Source organism: Rhea pennata, chromosome 12, assembly GCF_028389875.1.
Source record: "Rhea pennata isolate bPtePen1 chromosome 12, bPtePen1.pri, whole genome shotgun sequence".
Lineage (NCBI taxonomy): Eukaryota > Metazoa > Chordata > Aves > Rheiformes > Rheidae > Rhea > Rhea pennata.
Window position 1 is genome coordinate 21053071 of NC_084674.1, and position 17979 is coordinate 21071049.

Consider the following 17979-nt stretch of genomic DNA (forward strand, 5'->3'; position numbering starts at 1 on the left):
AGCTGTTTGTCAGGGTGGAGGAGAAGGTGGCTTCATTCTGGCTCCAAAACCTCTATTGGTTGAATAGATGGTTCCCCTGCAACTATTTGGGTGCCCCACTGATCTCGAAGGACTGAGTCCTGGTGCTCCATCTCACCTCATTCAGCTGGTCAGTGTTGGTCAACAAGGGATGAGCTGTGTTTGTCCCAGGAGCCCCTGGTGTGATACAGCAGCTTGCCCGCACAGACACCTGAAGGGCAAGCATCCGTTCTCCCAATTCTTGTCCTCCTGGCCATACTGAAGCTGCCCAACCTGAGTGATGGGGTCTGCTGGACTCCTAGGAAGGAGGCCTATCCTCTCTGCAGTGTTCCCCTGGGCTTGTGGGACTTGAGAAGCTCTGCTGGTATCTGCAAACCACAATGCAGATGAGAGAGGGAGGTATTGCATAACTCAGGCTGGCTGGAGGGGATTTTTGAGCTAAACATCTGGATTTATGTGATTTCATAGCACCAGCATGAAAAATAATGTGGGAGGAGTGCTTGAGAAGGCGTGGGTGTTTGCCCACGCTGTGCTGAATGTCTGCATAGCTTTCTGTGCTCCCACATGAGACAGGTGTCGAGTTGCTTTAGTGGGTTGTAGGCTTTGGGGCTGGACTGAGAAATTGCCTGGAAGGCTCTTAAGGAATAACATTTTGCAGCTCCTGTAGGAAACAAGTTCTCTGGAGAAGTCTGTGTGCTCTCGATATTGCATGTTTTTGTTGCTCTAACCTGCTGTTTGTGTTTTCCTGAAATCCTCTGTGGCTGAATGCTAAGGCTACTCTGCCCAGCCAGGCAGCATCTTCGGAAGTCAACAGGCTCATGGCTGCAGATCCTGGGTTCCCTTCAAACACCCTCACCTGAAGTTGGAAGCAGTCCTCTCTGAGTCCAGCTGCTTTTGTTCTCTAACTCAACCATGGTCCTTCCTAGAGATGCCTACCCCAGGCATTTGAATCAAGTGGCAGTGGCTCTTGAGGTGGCTGTGATCCCACACTGCCTATAACAGCTGGTCTGGCTGGGCCCGATGCCTCCTTCAAGGTGGGAGAGGACAGGTCTGGCTTCTGACATGGGCCCCCTACTCTGATCAGGCCCTCTGTGTAGAGGGCATAGCAAGGCTGAGTCACGGAAAGGATGGCCAGAAAGTTCTCAAGATGCCACTTAGCTCAGCCAACCTTAAAGCAGTGGTGTACCTGGCAGGTGGCTGGAGGTCTTTCTAGGCAGGTTGGGCAGGTCCTTTCTGGGATTTGGTTATCTTTATTGCTAGAAAATTTCCTAAATGCCGAGGCAGGACCACGCTTGCTGCTTTTTAATGACTGCCGTTTCTGGCTGAAGAACTGATGAAAATAGTTCACCGTTTCACCCCTTGTTCTTCTCACCTTTGAGCTGAGCAACCCCAGCTTCTGCAGTATCTCCTTGTATGCTGCTGTCCACTAGACACTCTACAGCTGGCATATGCCTTTCTCCTAGCACGATGTTGAGCCTGGAAGTGCTATGCTAACCAAAGTCTTGTCAGCACCAAATAATGTGGCTGTGGTTGAAGGCTGTGCTCTTGTTTATGCTTTTGGGAATGACTTTGCTTTTTTGTTGTTGTTGTTTGGTTGTTTTTTTGCAACAGTGTGATGTTGTTAACCCATATTTAGCTTGTGACCCAGCATAACCCCCTGTTCCCCAGAACTACTGGACCAGCTGTTCCCTACCTTGTGTCAGTGTAGCTGCCTATTCTTGTCCCAGTACAGTACTATGCTCTTCCTATTGAGTTTCATCCTATTTCTTTTTTTCCAGCCTGTTTCTCCAATCTGCTGAGAGAACGGTGAACTCTCCTCCTTGTCCTCCAGTGCACATTTGCATCTCTTCTAACTTCCAAGTTACAACTGCAGAAGGCACACTATTGCAACTGTCAGAGCTGTTCATGAAAATGTGGAGTGGGACTGGACCCACCACAGGCCCTTGGGAGATCTTGCTTGATCCAAGCTTTAGTAACTTCCAGAGTGAGTTATTCACACAGTATTGTGTCTTATGCTGTAGGGATTCACCAAGACCATGTTTCCTAAACTGACTTACGAAACTTGAGACAGTTAAAAACCTGAGGGGAGCTGAGATCCATGAACTCCCGTGCTTCTGCATGGCCCACAGGCCTGTTCCTCCGTTGGAAGGAATTAGACTGATCTGAAGCAATTCGTTCTCGATAGATCCCTGCTGGCTGTAGCCCAGCTTGTGTTTGGTTTTGGATTGTTTGATTTGTTCCAGGATTTTCCAGGAACTCATGTTAAGCTGGTGAGTTTCTGATTACCCCCTTCCCTCCCGCTCCCAAAGGCAGGTGGCATGTACGTCCCCTTCCATTTTTCTGCTCTGTCACTCGTCCTTCTCCAGTTGTCACGTGGGAGCTGCTACCGGTTCTGAGCCTCTGTCAAACAGCACTGTAAGTACGCTCTGTGAAGCTCATAAAGTCCAGCCAATTTGAAAGCATCTGGCTTGTCTAAGCACTTTCTAGACCTCTCTCTGGTGTGGTCGTGCCCTTTTTTTCCAGGGATCTGTTGCGCTCACTGCCTGCATGCTCTAGGCTTGCTGTCGTGCAGTGTAGGGAGAGCTGATTGCCAGCCACGTTGGCTCACGCTCTCCTTGCTCCCTTGCACAGCTGGAGCGGAAATGTTGCTGTGGGGATCTCTGTCGGGCATGGTTAGTCCTGCACATCAGCCTTCCTAGTGCTTTGCCCAGCTTCCCCTTACTGCTTCTTTGGATTCCTCCTTTCTCACCTCACCTAGTTTCCAAATGCGAAAAGGAAGCCTCAGGAAAAGAAGCCAGCAAAGCTTGTGGTTTACCCTGGCTGGTCTCTGACTGTCCCCAAATGGCCATGTTGTAGAGATGTGTGTACAGACTGTGGGCTCTCTGAGGAACTGTCAGCTCTAATGAATTTTTGACCTTTAGGCTTGTCTCCATCCTAACCCACCTCCTGACTCTCTGGCCTCCTCTGGCTCGAAGCGCCTTGGTGGTGGTTTACTATTTTAATTTGCCATCTCTTCTGTACTGGTTCACATCAAACTGATAGGATCTGGTTTTGATTTGATTTTATTAAAAAACAAAACAAAACAAACCCACTGTGACCTAAGAACTTGTTGGACAGCTGTGGCCTGTTGGAGTTAGTTTCCCGCCAGCACAGTGCATGGGGCTCTGGGTGAGCTGGCTGCTGTCAAAAGCCTTGCTCTGTTTGTCCGGGTCAGCAGCCGAGGGAGGTCCACGCTGGATTAACGCGCAGCTTCTTCCACCCTTTAACGGATGCCTAGAGCCTTTCATACCGTCTCTATCGCTCTGCGCCTCGGTGCCAAGGTACCGCTCACCTCCCTCTGCAGGCTAACGTGTCCTCCCTTCCACCTGCCAGCAGCAGCAGGCTGTTGCCTTTTGTATTAATATTTCAGGCATGCAAGGCATCTCATCACGGCTGCTAGGCCATTTAAGTCGTAATCATGCTGTAATGTAACAGTTTCTGAGCTTGTACTGAAAACCTTCCTAGCTAGCTGCTTCCTCTTCCTCTTCGCTGGGTCATGATTCTGGGTTGCAACAGACAGAAGGGAATTTCAAAGACACCCAAGTGATTTTTAAAGTGGAAATTTCTTCCTCCTCCCCCCCCCTTTTTTTTAAATTTCAATGAAATTTATGACCAGATGGTTCTCTGGCCCATGTTCCAATCTCCTCGCTATGATGGGGTCCTCCTGGAAGCAGTTACCTGTGGTTTTCCATATCCTGTTAAAACCTTTGGAACAAACAGAAGTCCAAGTATTAGACCTGTGCTTGAAATGACCAAATGAATTATTCAAGTATGAATTCAATGCTTTTGGCTAGTCCTAATGTTTTCAGGTGTGCGGAGGGGCGGGCGAGTGGCTGGGCATTTGCCCACGCTCCTGGCGGTTCTGCTCAGTGCTGTGCACCCTTGCCTCTGGGAAGGATGCTGAGTGATTTGCAGGTCTCTGTTAGCACTGCAGAGCTTTGATCTTTCTTCTCAATACTTGGTGCTGTAGGACCATCTGAGACAAATGCTTTTCTCTTCTCTCTCCTGATTTGGTGCAGTAACAGGAATTGGTGAGAGTTAAGACTTACTAGGACTTTTTGTTTCTTATACACCTGGGAAGCCTAGTACAAGTCTCTCTTTTCTTATTCCACGCCTATGTGAAACCTGGTGGATTGGCAATAGCCACAGATGCTGCTGGAAGGGAACAGCCCATCTCAATGAGGAAGAGAAGCTAAAAATATCAGAGTGGCCTTGGGTGGAAGCTGTGGGAGCAAGGCAAGCTCAGAGCTGGTGCTGGGAGAAGAAAAAGGTCATGGCAATAGGGAGAGCCATGAGTCTGGATGCTGGTGAAGGAAAAAGGACAGTTTTCTAGTGGTGGGATTACCACAACAAAATGTCTGTCTGCCCTAAAATACCGTTGGGGACCAGATGGTACTGTCCTGTCCCTCACTGAGGTGCCTTTACCAGGTCTCTGCATGCCCTTACCTGCTGCTGGTGTGTCTGGTGTCTTGCTGAGATAAAATCTTCTATTGTTTGTGGGATACCGGCCCAGGAGCTAGTTCTCTTTCCATTTTTGCCGCCTTTTTTGATAGAAGAAGAAATCTTGAGGGAGAGGGAAGATATCAAGACCTCTGATCAGGCCTGTTTTCCAACCAGTTTTCAAACTGGTAGACAGTTGCAGCTGAGACTTCTGATGTTGGGGAGCAGTCTGCACTGCCGGTGCCCAGCTGTTTGCATACAGGAAGCAGTAGTGCCTTGTGGGGCTCCACAGGGTGTCCTGATCCACCTCTTTGGTTGTATCTTTAGCATTTCCATATGGACAAGGAGAAAATTACATGTCCACTTATTTCCTTCTTCCTCAGGGGCTATGTGAGCTGCAGGCATGTGGCAGGCCCCTGCCAAGGTCTTTTTTGGGGGGACCAAAAGCACCGTTGTGTGACCTAGTTGGTGGCTTTGGGCTTAACCCTGTGTTTGCTTGAGCTGGCTGCATGCAGTCTGGAGGCTTTCCGCCTGCGTCTCCCCTCTGCGTGCAGCGGTGCTGGAGGCGGCTGCATGGGAGCTCAGGGCTTGTGCCCAAGGACGTGTTTTCTTTGCAGCGGTCCCACAGCAGTGCGCAGGTGTCCGGTGTCCACGATGCTGGCGAGACTGAAGTGGAACAGATACGGCCCCTGGTGGCAGGGGACGGCTCATCCTGAGCAGGGCTGACTGATGGCCACAGCATCTTTCTGCACTGTTCTCCACTGGCTGAGTAGTGACGGCTTCCTGTGCAAAGCTACACGCTGCGGACGTGAGAGCTTGTGGGCTTCTCTGCAGGTGCTTGGGGAGCAAAGCAGGCCCCCTTGCAAAGGCCAGCTGCAAACTGCTTAGGAAGGGCCAAATGCAAAGGCAACTGAAGTGACATGGCACAGTGATGGGAATGGGGGCTGCTTGTGATGGTCTAAGCATAGATCCTGAAGTGTCCTAAGAGGGGAGGCTGCCTAGGGAGAACCAGGTATCTGATCTCTGCAATGCTGGTATCTATAGTATCTCTGGAAGTGCCAGAGCTGTCTGCAGCTTAGAAGTTGGGATGTTCCAGCTGGGGTGTCCTTGAGTAAGTAGCATGCCCACGTTCACTGCTTTGAAATGGGTGTGCACAGAGCAAGCACGTCAAGAAGGGCAGCTCTGGGAAGGTCCCTCTCCGGGGAACCTCTGGGCCATGCTGGTTGGGGTTCCTCCCACAGGCCTCCATGCAGTTGGCAGTGGTTGCCTTTCTCGACCTTTCATCTCCTTGGAAACACTGAGGAGTCTGTGCTCCTCGTGGAGGTTTGAACCCTGTTGATCGCAGCTCTCCGTGCAGTATCCTTGCCCTCCAGGGAATCTCCTGGCCTGCACCCGGGGACGCATTTTGGCATGTCACTGGACTGGAGTTCAGTGGGAACTGGGCACTGAGGTTGGAAATGCTCCTTGGCCTAGGGCTCAGCCCCTCCAACCTGGATCTCTTTGGTGTTGTCTTCACCTCAGGTCCTCCACATGGCTTTTCCTGGGTGGGCTGTGGGGCACAGGGCCAGTGACGCTCTCTGACAGATTAAGGCCCGAATCCCAGCTTGAACTTGCTTATTCAGCCCCTCGCAGCTCTTCAGGCAAGATGCAGCTTTCCAGGCCCAGCCTTGCGGGCGCCGCTTCCGAGCGGCGCAGCAGCGTCCGGGTGCTTTGCTTGGTGTCCGCGGCTGCAGAGGTGCCAGGGAGCGGGCTGGCGTGGCTGAAACTGGCAGGGCAGCCGCTGCCCATCCCGCTGTCTGAGAATATAACCTTCTCCGAGGTGATCTGCAAACGGGGGAGCAGTTCCCCCTTCTTCCGCCTTGAGGGGCTCGAATCCAGAGCGGTGACTCCAGTCTGGGCGGATGCCGGCCTCCGGCCGCCTGGGGAGGCGGGCAGCGCCGCGGCTCGGCAGCCCCCCGGCGCGGGGCCTGGCCGTCGGGGCCGTCCGCCTGTCGGGACATATTCCAGCCACCCCTCGTGCAAACCTCGCTGCTCTGTAAAGTTAATAAACTTGTCACTTGAGCTCTGCCCGCCTGCACCAGCCAAGCCATCATCTAAATTTGGGTGATTATGTTCACCCAGGCCAAGGATCAAGTTCTCTGGATCACATGTGCTCCGAGCTGCTACTTAACTCTGAAGCCTCTGGGAGCCGCAGCACTTCACTTCCCCTGATGAAAGGCTAATGAAGCCAGTTGTTTGGTTTTTTGTATTATTATTATTTTTACTATAACTGTCCTTTGCACTAGTGTTTTTTGTTTTTTTTTAAAGGTTTTGTCCTGCCAAGTTCTGTGTCTCCGCAGCCCGTGCTGCTCTCCCGTTGAAGAGCAGTGTAACAGCACCTGGTCTGATTGCTAAGTCTGACCACAATGTTTCTGATTCTTTCAGCAACCACGGAATTAAGGGACTTCTTTGCCAAAGCCCGGAATGGTTCCGTTCGGCTCATCAAAGTCGTCATTGAGGAGGGTAAGTCCTGTTTTTCAGTGCTTTGATCCGTGCTGTGCCGTGTCGCTATTTGACGTCTCCTTTCCGCTTCGTGGCTGTAGGCGAATGTGGCGTTGTGGAAGAGGACCTGTGCTGCTGGCGCCCCGTGGAAAGTCCTGCTGGGGGCTTCTGGAGGGCGGCAGCCTAGAACGGAGCAGCGGGCACCGAGCAGGGGGGATGCGGGTGAAGTGCTACGGGCGCAAAATGGGGCTCGGGGCCGATCCGTGCTGGGGGTGGGGTGCTGGCGAGCAGCTTCCAGCAGGCAGAGCCCCGCAGCCTCCGCTCGGTGACGCGGGCACGCTGCTGCTGCCCGGCACGACTTTGCCGTTGGAGCGGCTGTGCGGGGAGCTGGTGTCTGCGCTCGTGAGCCGAGATAGGTGCTGGGCTCCGGATGGCTTTTGCTGCCTCCAAACTGAAGTGCTATGTTGCAGGGAGCCCTGCAATAGGCTGCCGTGGTGACAAGTGCTACGGAAGCATGTGCAAAGTGGGCGGCAGCCTCCCAAAGCAACAGGGGCGTTCGGAGACGGCAGCACACGGAGCAGCTTGTGCTCCCTTCGGAGAAGGTGGGGGGGGGGGAGCGCCTCGGCTGCCCGGAGCGGGGCCGAGCTCTTCGCCCTCGGTCGTGCTTGCAGGCTCTCCCAGCTCTCAAAAGCAGCAGTGGAAGATGTGGTCTTTGAACCCACCCGACTGCAGCACCTGCTGCTTCTTGCTGGCATTACGCTGGGGGCTGCCTGTAGCCCCATTTGCAGGCTGTAGGCTGGTGCAGGCCTGCTTGGGTTTGGCTTGGTAAAAGGTGACTTAATTGCCTCTATATTTATCAAATAAGCAAATGGAACAAAGCACTGATTTAGCTTCTCGGCGGGGAACGCGTGGTGTAGGTTTTTCCATAACCTCAGTCTCATACAATCGCGTGAATGATTTGTTTCTGGTGCGAGCGCGGACGTTAGCGCCGTGCCCTGCCAGGCTGCCGTCGCTGGCCCCAGCGGGTGGGGAGTCCGGGCACTGGTAAGCGAGAAGGGGTTTGCTGGAGCTCGGCAGCCGGCGCGACGTTTGGGCTCCCTTCCTCCTGGTGCTCTGGGAGCACTGCTGCTCCGAATCGCAGGAGGGCCTTCGGCTTGGCACTGCCACGGCGTGTGGATGTGTCTAAACCTCAGTGTCTTGCAGGGCAGAGATGATCCCTCTCCTCTGCTCTAGCATGAAGGAGCCCTGATCGGGCAGACGGTGCTAGAATAAAACAAGAATAACCTTGCACTGAAGCTCTGTGAGCACAAGCAGCAAACACTGAGACGTGTAATCTGTGCTGCCGCCTCCAGTGCTGAATGCGGCTGCAGGAGCCGGGGCGAAACTCGTCTTAAAGGGCCCATTTCAACCTGCAGAGTGGTCTAGGATTTTCTTTTGGACGAGCAGCATAGCCCTGGATTTGGAGGGTCTCTTCATGGTGATTATGTTCTTTCGGCTCCTTTTCTTTTTGGAAAGAGCCAGGCTTTTGTTAGGATAAGTCCTAAAGGCTCAGCCTGTAGTTAAGGTGTGAGGACTCAGCGCTGACTTTAGGTTGTGGCTAGTGCTACCAGCAGGAGAGGCTTTGCCATCAATGGAAACCACGTTCCACCGTCTCCGCGGGGCCGAATGGGATGTGTTTATCAGTGCGATGTGTCCTTGTCAGCAGCTGCTTTTCAGACCGGCTGCATTTGGCAGTGTCTTGTGCGCCTGGGTCCAGCTCTCCCCTCCCCGTCCCCAGCCCCGCCGCCCTCCTGCAGAGGGGATGGAGAGCAGAGCCTCCAGCCCTGCTGAGCGGGTTGTGGAGGGGACTTCTGCCCTTGCCTTGGGGCAGGGCTGCTGGGGACAGGGTGCTTGGCCAGGGGGTCAGGAGTGGGGGCAGGCAGGCAGGAGCGAGGAACAGGCCAGCCCCATTGGGTGTGCTGAACCCCCACCAGAGCAGTAGCACTCACCTAGAAACATCTTGGACTCTTCCTCCAAATGAGATTACAGACAGCTTTTGCACACGTTCATGGCCTGTTTACAGCAACTTTTGGTACAAAGCAGCATTCTTCAGTGACGGGGTGCCTCTGCCCTAGTCGCACCTGGTGTCTCGGCAGGGCTTTCTTGCTGATCTTGCCGTGACGGGGCTTCCCCCGGCGTGCCTGCGGATCGTAGGGCCCCCAAGCACAGCGGATGCGCGCACGCGGGTGAGCGTTTGTAGCTTGTCGTGCACCACCCGGGTGTGCCGCAGGAGGCTCTTCTGTGCTGCTCTCTGTAGGTACTACGCTGTGCGCAGGGCTCATCTCGAGGTGGGAGCTCTGCAGCTGAACAACGAGAAAGCTCCTCGTCTGGGAGAGATGGGGCTTGAAGGAGCAGGGGGCTGTCAGGGAGCTGGCCCTCTCCTGCCTTGTGCTCCTGGGTCCCGCGCCGTCCCCCAGCGCGCGGGAGGCCTGCGCTGCAGGCAGGGCTGCCTTTTACGGGCAAGGGAGCCTGCGTGCGTGCAGCTGAGTGTCGGGCCCGGCTCGAGGGCCGGAAACCCTCCCGGCTGCGCTCGGGTGCCTCCGTGAGGGGCAGCTGGAGCAGAGAGGAAGTGTTCCTGCTCGTGCGTGGTTATGCTCTTGGGCTTGGCAGGGCCTGAAGGCTCAAAGGCAGCCCCGTTCCACTGCCATCCCCTCCCCAGCTGCCTCTGCCACGTCTTGAGCAGAAGAGCTAGTGTTTTCCAGCAGCAGAGCTCTGTGGAAATGAAGCATGTCAAAATTGGGGGCACAGAAGTGTCCCTGTGTCTTCAGATTGCAGCAGAAACAGCTGGTGACCGTCTCCGTTGCTAAAGACCATGGCTTGGTGAAGGGGGTTCCCTTTTCTGATACTTCCCAGGCTAATGGGAACACTAGCCATCCCGGACTGTGCGTGGAAAGATGCTGCAGCGCTTTTCGCTTTGCTGCACGTGCTAGGGCGGAGACCTTGCCCTCGGTGGAACCTGGTACTTGAGTTGAACTCCCAAGAGGCAAGGGGAGGAAGCAAGCTAAGAAGCAAGAAAAGCTAAGGAGCGATGCTAGAGATGTTCCTAAGGAGAACAGGCCTCGGGAGCAGCAGGTACTTGGCTTTTGATCCATTATGCTCCTGTCCTCAAAAGGAGCAGAGGGGCTCTCTGCGAGCACCCACTGGTTGTGCCTGCTCACAGCTCCTGTCCAGGCTGGCTTTGAAGAGAGCCAGTACAGGTCAGGAAGCCCTGTTGTCTCTGAAAAGAGAAGTCCGATCTTCCTTTTCATTTGTTTCTTTCAAAATGACTTGTGTGTCTCCAGAATCTGAGTCTTGAGGTCAGACGTGTTAATGCTTGAAGCGATTCAGCTCTGGTTGTCTGACTTCTTGCAGGACTGCATGCTGGCCTTGGCGCCTGGGCTGGCGCAGCACGGCGTTTGTGGAGTGGCGGAAGGAGGTCCTCCAGCCGGGGGAAAAGCCAGGTGGTGCAGGTTGCTGGCAACACTGCTCAAGTCCAGTTCTTTCAAGCACTGCGTTTGAGCCCGACTTGCACACAGCCTGGAGGTTGTGACCTGGCGAGGATCAGCACTGATTTGGAGCAGGAAATGGGGGTGGGGAGGGTCACCTTGTGCAGAGGATGTTGGGTCACTTAGCAAATGAGGACACCTGCAAGCTGCCGGTGGGTTTGGCCAGGAGAAATTCATTGCAGTCTCTGTGTGAGCCCAGGTCTTGGCATAGAGGAGTATTATTATTTTCTCCCATTGCTGCTTCATGTGTTTTAAGGATACCTTGGCTTTTAGATTGTCTTCCTCTCCTTCTCCAAACCTTCTGTTGAAGGTAAAGATTTTTTGCACCATTTTCATGCTGAAAGTGCAGGCTGGCCATGTCTGTGGAGCATATGTGGCGTGGTGGTACCTCTCTGGGGCCGGACTGGCAGAACAGCTCTGAGCAAGCTGTTAGTTGTCTGGAAGCCTGAAGCCTGTCCTGTTTTTTGCAAGTGTCCCCCCTGTCCCACGTGCATTATGGTGTCCTGCCATCAAGAGGCAGGCTTAGGTGTACAATGAGTTGCAGAAACCTCGCTGCTGCCCTTTGGGGACCTAGAAACCTCCTGCTATTCCTGTCTTGTTAGAGTTGCTCACGAGAGGGTGCAGAGAGAGCAGAGAAAGATAGACCAAGCTCATGCCAGGGGAACGCTGTCGTGGCAGAAGTTTGCTCTGGGACTGTGGGAAGATGCCCGTGGAGTGTACGTTTGGAGTTGCTCTGATTTTTGTGCTTTACCTTTAGCAGCCCTTGCTGGCACCGTGTGTCCTTCACGGAGCAACAGCTGCAGGTTGGTAGTAGGTGCCATCGCGGGGCTGCGTTGAGGAGGGAAGGCTTCCTCTGCTCCCTGTGAAGAAAACGCCCTAGTGTGGTGGTGCCAAAGTTTAAAGCGACTTGGGGATAAAGCCAGGCACGAAAACAGCTATCTTGAGTATTCAGTGGTGTGGTTGTCATCTCTGCTGAAAGCGCCCGTCGGTGCCTCCTCCCTCGCGCGACGGGGGCTGTGACCGCCACGTGCACCCTGGAGGAGTCCTGAGCCTGCACGCTGCCTCTCGCGAGCCTCCACAGCCGTTTCTGGCATCCAAACGCAGGAGGACACGTGTCAGTCAGTTGCTTCGTTTTGGGACCGGCTACTGAAGTCAGGGCCGCTCTGGCGCCGCGGTGGCAGCGCGTAGGGTAGCCCGTGCCGGGTGCCACCGAGTCACGTGCTGGTTTTTCAGCTCGTAACGCGTGCAGAGCCGCCTGCTGTCCGTCGGGGCTGTAATCCCGGCGGTAATCCCTGGAGCGAGCGAAGGTGAGAAGTTTGTCCCTGGCTCAGGGGTGGCAGATCTGGGCCAACGCTGAGCGCCCGGGGAAACTCCCTCCTGAAACGTCTTGTCGTATTGACCCTGGCAATGGTTTATCTGAATTGCCCTGCTCTCCGTTCCCAAGTCGGGTTTCCAGTGGTTTGCGTTTCTCCCGAGTACTCCCATGCTCGTTTTGCAAGGGTCTTGGAGTATGCTGGGAATTGGTTTCTTCCAGGCTTCTCGCCAAGGATCACGTGCCGCTGTCGCAACGCCTGCGTCCGCGAGCCTGCGGTGCCCGGGCCGAGGGGTGCGGCGCGCGGCGCGCAGCCCCGCGCCTGCCGGACGGGGCAGGCGAAGAGCCGTGTCCGCGCTGCGTTGCCCCGCTCCCGCGCTGCTCGCTTGGCTGCCGGGCTGCTGTGCGCCGTCGGGGAGCGTGCAGAGGCCCTGCTCGGCTTAGCCCGAGGCCACCGCTTTCTTCTGCAAGAAGCCAGCGTGCCACGGAGGGGGAGGGCTTGCTCAGGTCCTGTTCCTGCTGTGTTTTTCAGCTTCTCCCAGTGTGTTCCTCACTGAGATGTTGCTCCTGGTCTCAGGCTTCCAGCCTTCGTGTACCCCGATGGGATTGTGGCCATGGGACGTGCAGGGGGCTGGTAGGGGGCCAGGAGAAGCAGTTGGAGCGTTGTGAAACGTCTCTACCCTCCACGCAATGTCCTGCAAACCGAGCTTCACGTGCCTTGTAGCCGAGCCAGGGTGTCTGTGCTTGCGGGAAGCCCCCGGTTCCCGTCGGCGTGGGCTTTGGGTGTCTTCTCTGATTCTTCTGAGATTGTGTGGAACCTGATGAAGGTAGCTGTGGCTTATCTTCCTGGCCTGTGTGGCTTTTGCTGTGGGCTCTTTCTTCAGCACTCTGTGTCAAGCCAGACCTGGTTCCCCATGGCCCGCTGTGTCCCTGGATCAGCAGTCAGAAAGGTCTTCTAGTACCAAAGCCCGTTGAGATTCCCCTGCTGAAGAAGCAGGAGGTTTCACATGTCCATTCCCCCAGTCCTTGGAGCCCTGAGCTACTGTCAAGGAGGAGGGGTTGAGAGCCACATGGCTAGAAGGAGCAGAGTGAGAAGGCCACCATGGAACTGTTGATGGTCTCTGCCAGAAGACCCCCACAATAAGGAGCATAAGAGAGGAGAAGGTGGATGGATAGAGACAGTGGGACGTGGAGAGAAAGCCAGGCCCTCCAAGGCTGCCACAGCCCAAACGGGAGCAAGCTGCTGGGGAGATGGTGGAGCAGAGCTGGTCGCAGTTGCTGTTTGAAAGCTGGAGGAACGGCCACAGGGCGGGAGGCTGAGCGATGCAGCCAGTCCTCCAGCCTTGTGCTGGAAACGCGTGGGAAAGAAGTGGCATGCAAACAGCAGGCTTCTCTGCCCTCATCTGCAGCCTGCGTTGAACCACAAGCCGCTACCCTGCGCTTAGCGGGTCGCGTCCAAGCTGTGGTCCTGAGCGGGGAAGCTGCAGCCAAGGAGGGCGGCAGAGCTTGGCTCCAGACCTTGTTCCCGTGCATGCCTTTGACCTCTCTGCGGGCAGGCAGGAGGCTGGGCGCTCTCGCCCTGCCTGCCCGCTGCTGGGGAGGTCGCCGAGGCTTGGCACAGTGTCAGGACTATCTGGGGCCAGTTCGCACTGGCAGTGCCTTCTCATCTAGCTGTTTGCTTGCTGATGAGGCTTTTAATACAGATACGAAGGGCCTGTTCAGCTGAAGAAAGACGTGGCGGTTGCTGGTGGTGCTTTGGACTGATCCGGTCTGCTCCTGAAGGTCATGTGCCTCGTGGCCACGCGTGTGTCTCTCCTCCCAAAGGCCCTGCTCCTGCTGCACGGCCACGGCTGGGCTGGGGAGCAGGCACAGGCCGAAGCCACGGCTGCTGGCAGGATTGTTCATCCTCTCTCCTCTCCCCCTCGCAGGGGGAGCCAAGGACACTGCTCTATTTTGATACCAGCCCCAGCACCCACCGCTTTGCCAGTGGAAGAGCAGCTGGGCCGAGGGGGGTGGTGGAAAGGAGCCCTGCTGCCCGGGACTGGGTCGCAGTGTGGTGGCAGTGTTTGGAGCTGTGGCATAACATAGGCTCTGCTGTCATAGCCCTTGTCACCTCCTGGCTTTCCTGGTCCAGTTGTCTTGCTCCTTTCTCACAGACCTGCCATGTCCTATGCACCAAGCTGGCACCTCTTCCTGCAGTCCGACTGCCGTTTCCCTCTTCCTTGCGCCTGCATCTGTGCAGGGGCAGCAACAGGGCTTCTCATGTGGAGGCGTGGAGGAAAGGGGTCTTTCCCTGCTGCAGGCTGATGGCACAAGCCTGGTGTCACTGAGCTGGGAGGTCTGGCTTGCTGGCAGTAGAGAAGGTGGAGGGGTATGGTCTCCTGGGGGTCACGAGTAGCATCTCAACAGGGAGGATGTGCTGACAGCTGCAAAAGGGATGGTGTACATTGATGGTACCACCCACGTGGCTCCCAGGACTCCAAGCCAGTCTGGTCACCCAGGAGTATGCACACGCGTGTGCACGTGGTTAGAGAGTGCAGTGCCTTGATGTTTTTGTGGGGGATGGCAGAGGCATCATTCTCAACACCTGAGCCCTGAAGTTACAGCAAGCCCTAGAGAGGCTCTTCTGCAGCCCTGGACTGTGAGCCAAGCCTTGCTTTTGTAATGCATCATGTTTTCTTTCTTCTCCTTGCAGAACAGCTCGTGCTGGGAGCCCACAAAGAGCTTTCCCGGCGCTGGGATGTGGACTACGATGCCTTTGTGTTGCCGCTGCTGGACGAGCAGCAGCCGTGTTACATCCTGTACCGCCTGGACAGCCAGAACGCCCAGGGCTACGAGTGGCTCTTCATCTCTTGGTCCCCTGACAACTCCCCAGTAAGCTCCGCTTTCCTTGTGCTCCCCCTTCTCCAGTGCGCAGGGCTGGGAGGGAGGTGGGCTTCCCGCTGCTTGCCCGGGAGCGAGCCTGAGGATGCAGGCATGCTCACAGGGAAGATCTAGCTGGAGATGGAGAGTGAAGGAGACTTAAACTTTTAAGTCAGGTGACTTTGCTCTGAACCAGAGAAGGAGCTTTCACACTATCTGTTGCTCTACCCTGACTACGAAATGAGGACCGCTTTGGGGATGGGGGAATTTTTTTTAAGACGCAGTAGCAGATATACCAGAACTTGCTTCGTTGTCCTCTTTGCAGCGCTGTGTTTCGAGGTAGCTTTCTGCAGGCTTGTTTAGGAAAGCCAGTACGGCAGCTAAGTGCTCTGTAGTGCTGTTTATTTAGGTTTGTTCCTGAATTAGAGCACCGGGCAAGCACAGATGCTTTATAGCATAGTCTTGTCCTGCCTGCCATGAAAGCATATGGCAGGTCCTGGCAGGAGCCTGGACGGGGATGTGGAGAGGAGTGGAACGGGCCAAGAGATTGTCCTCCTAAAAAGGTTGTGCAGACCTGCTTCCCTCAGAGAAGATGTGTAACTTCAGACCAGCAATGACACCTGGTGGTGGCTGGATTGGTTTTGGTGTTTATCTAGCAGGTAATCGCATCTCTAACATACCTCGTTTAGCTCTAAGTTACCACAAGAGAGGGTTTTCTCCTTCCCTTTTGCAGGGGAAGGAAGATGACATCTTAACTAAGTCTCGAGCCAGCAGCAGGGCTGGTGCAAAAGGATAAAGTTGTATCTGATGCTACTGTAAAGAAATTTGGTCGTACAACTTTTCCCTTGGAAAATGCTGTTTTGCTAAAGGCATCTCCCTAAAAAGCTTTCAGTGAACTCTAGACTTTTTTCCATGTTAATGCGTGTACTAGTTTAACGTATATTAAACAAAATGTGTAGGTTCTTATTGCAAAAGAACCTTGTGCCAAAGGACACTTGTAAAAGTTCTTCTCTAAAGAACATGTTAAAGAAGAATGTTGTAAAAGAAGTGCTAAAGGGTGAACAGAAACAAAACATTTTTGCCTTGTCAGTGGGAAATTTTTAGATGTCCCAAAGAGCTTTGCTGCTTTTAGAAATGCTGGCTGGACTCGCGTGGTGCTCTTTGATAAGGTGGCTGTCTGCTTTTAAGTGATGCTGGCAGTATTTGAACCTTCTTTTACAGAAACTCAAAGTGCTGATGAAAAATTTTGTGACAAGCCATTGAAGTTCCCTCACTCTATGATGAGAAAGCAAAGCACAGAGTAAACCCGTGTGTTATGGGATTTGCCACTTAGATTGAGGTCAGAGCATAAGAAGGCTGCGCCGTGTGTGCTTGCGTGTGCATGGTCCTGGAAACGGAGCTGATGCGCTCCCCTGCCTGCTCCGTGACCTCTCTGACTCAGAGCTAAGCGAAGCCATCCCCTAAAGCTGGAGACGCTAAGGTTAGAAACAAAATCAAAATAGAAACCAGGCAGTTGTTTCCGGGTGGCTTACGGGGAAATTTTCTGCAGTGTGAATAACCAGGGAAAGGTTTCCGCTCGGAGAGAGGGCACACATGAGAGAGCCTGGAATCTCGGCGTCCGGACGGGTTTGATTTTGGCGTACTTATTAAAAATGGCCTGTGATTAACACATTCTTGAAAAGCATGGAGATGACTTTGTTCCTTGTTGTGCTACAGAATTCCTGAAACCAGCCAGTTTCCAGGGATGTTCTGAGTCTTGAATGGCAACATCAGCTGTGGTTTTATTCTCAAATGAAGGTGGTGGCAGGACAGGCTGTTTGTATAACCTAGAACTCGATGGTTTGTAAAGCCAGTGCTGCAGCTACCAGCAGATGAGAAGACAGCTGCTAATGCAAGAGATTCCTCTGGAGCAGACGATACTCTCCAACCTGTTGTATCCTTCCTCTCTGACTGTATTTGCTGTCTCTCCTTGCACAGGTCAGGCTGAAGATGCTCTATGCAGCAACCAGAGCCACAGTGAAGAAAGAGTTTGGAGGAGGGCATATAAAGGATGAGATGTTTGGAACGGTTAAGGTATGGTCACAGTTGCCCTGTGCAGTTACGCTCTCCTCTCTGCCCTTTTGGATTCAAGTCTGAGCTTCAGGAGCCTGCCCGAGACTCGGTGCTGAGGCCACCTGGGATGTGAGACACTGGCATTAGCAGACACGTCACCGAGGGGTTTTTGCTGTGCTGCTCTGGTGTCCCAGAAGGCTGCTACCGTTTTCTCGTGCGGTGCCTGTGCCCAGGGTGAACATACCTGGCCAGATGTGAGACCACAGGAGGCGGTGCAGAAGGGGCCACATTCAGCCTGTGCCCTTCACTCACGGAGGCACGGCACAGAGGAAGGCTCCTAGGAGGTCCAGAGAGGTGCTCTGTGCTCAGAGGGAAAAGAAGCTCCACGCGGTGGCAGTGTCACTGCAGAAGCGAGAGCAAGTTGCTGTCAAGCCGGGGCGGTGCCGATTATGTGAGCGGCCTTCCCTATGTAGCAGTAGTTGGTGGGAGGTGTTTCTTCTGCTTTACTAGGCTCGTGCAGAGGTAGCTTGGTCGTGAGGGCCTTGGAGACGTCAGTGCAGCAGACCTTAGCAACAGGTTGCACAAGCCAGCCCTGGTTTAGACTCCTTTTTTCCTCCTTGCTGGGCAAGAGGGACTCTTTGGTGGAGTGACTGACTCTCTCATGAGGTGGTCAAAGCACTGGGGCATGTGCCCAGCTCACTCCCCCTTCTGAGAGGCTGGCAGTTGTGGCTTTGAGGTCTAAGGCTGCCCAGCCTTAGCGCTGGGTTAGCTGCAGCCGGGACTGGTGTGGGAAGAGAGCCGGACGGCAGTTCAGGAGCTCAGATCTGGCCTCAGGGTTGAGGTTGCATCCAGCCGAGCTCCCCTCCAGCTCTGCACTGACAGGTTGCCCTTGCGCTGCACAGCCGTGATAACTGGCCCCTGACACTTCCCCTTCTGCTCCGTCGCTCTGCCTGCAGGAAGACGTGTCCCTGAGTGGTTACCAAAAGCACGTGTCGTCCTGCTCCGCCCCAGCCCCGCTGACCGCGGCTGAACAAGAGCTCCAGCAGATCCGCATCAACGAGGTGGGTGTCTCCGAGACCCTCGGCAAGGAGGGCTCCTGGGGTCTGCTCACCGCAGGGCGGGTAGCGCTCTGGGGCACTGGGCCGGTTCGCAGAGGCAGGGCTGCCTGTGCCTGACGTGAGCTTTTGACTGCAGAGATGGCTCATTTCTATTGAGCTCACTTGTGCCTCGCTTTAACCAGTTGTCCTGCTC

At 54.6% G+C, this 17979-nt stretch overlaps 1 protein-coding gene across 4 annotated transcripts in view; it reads left to right on the top strand.

The window, feature by feature from the left end:
- The window catches only part of TWF2 (twinfilin actin binding protein 2), a 38479-nt gene that overhangs the window by 8452 nt on the left and 12048 nt on the right, over positions 1 to 17979 (top strand). For 3 of the 4 annotated variants that reach the window (XM_062585277.1, XM_062585279.1, XM_062585278.1), the window contains exons 2-6: positions 1797 to 2002; positions 6922 to 6999; positions 14510 to 14688; positions 16654 to 16749; positions 17685 to 17789. In XM_062585277.1, coding sequence (XP_062441261.1) covers positions 1924 to 2002; positions 6922 to 6999; positions 14510 to 14688; positions 16654 to 16749; positions 17685 to 17789 — 537 coding nt within the window. In that variant the 5' untranslated portion in view covers positions 1797 to 1923. The remainder of the gene's footprint in view (positions 1 to 1796; positions 2003 to 6921; positions 7000 to 14509; positions 14689 to 16653; positions 16750 to 17684; positions 17790 to 17979) is intronic. The other variant, XM_062585280.1, reaches the window with a different exon arrangement.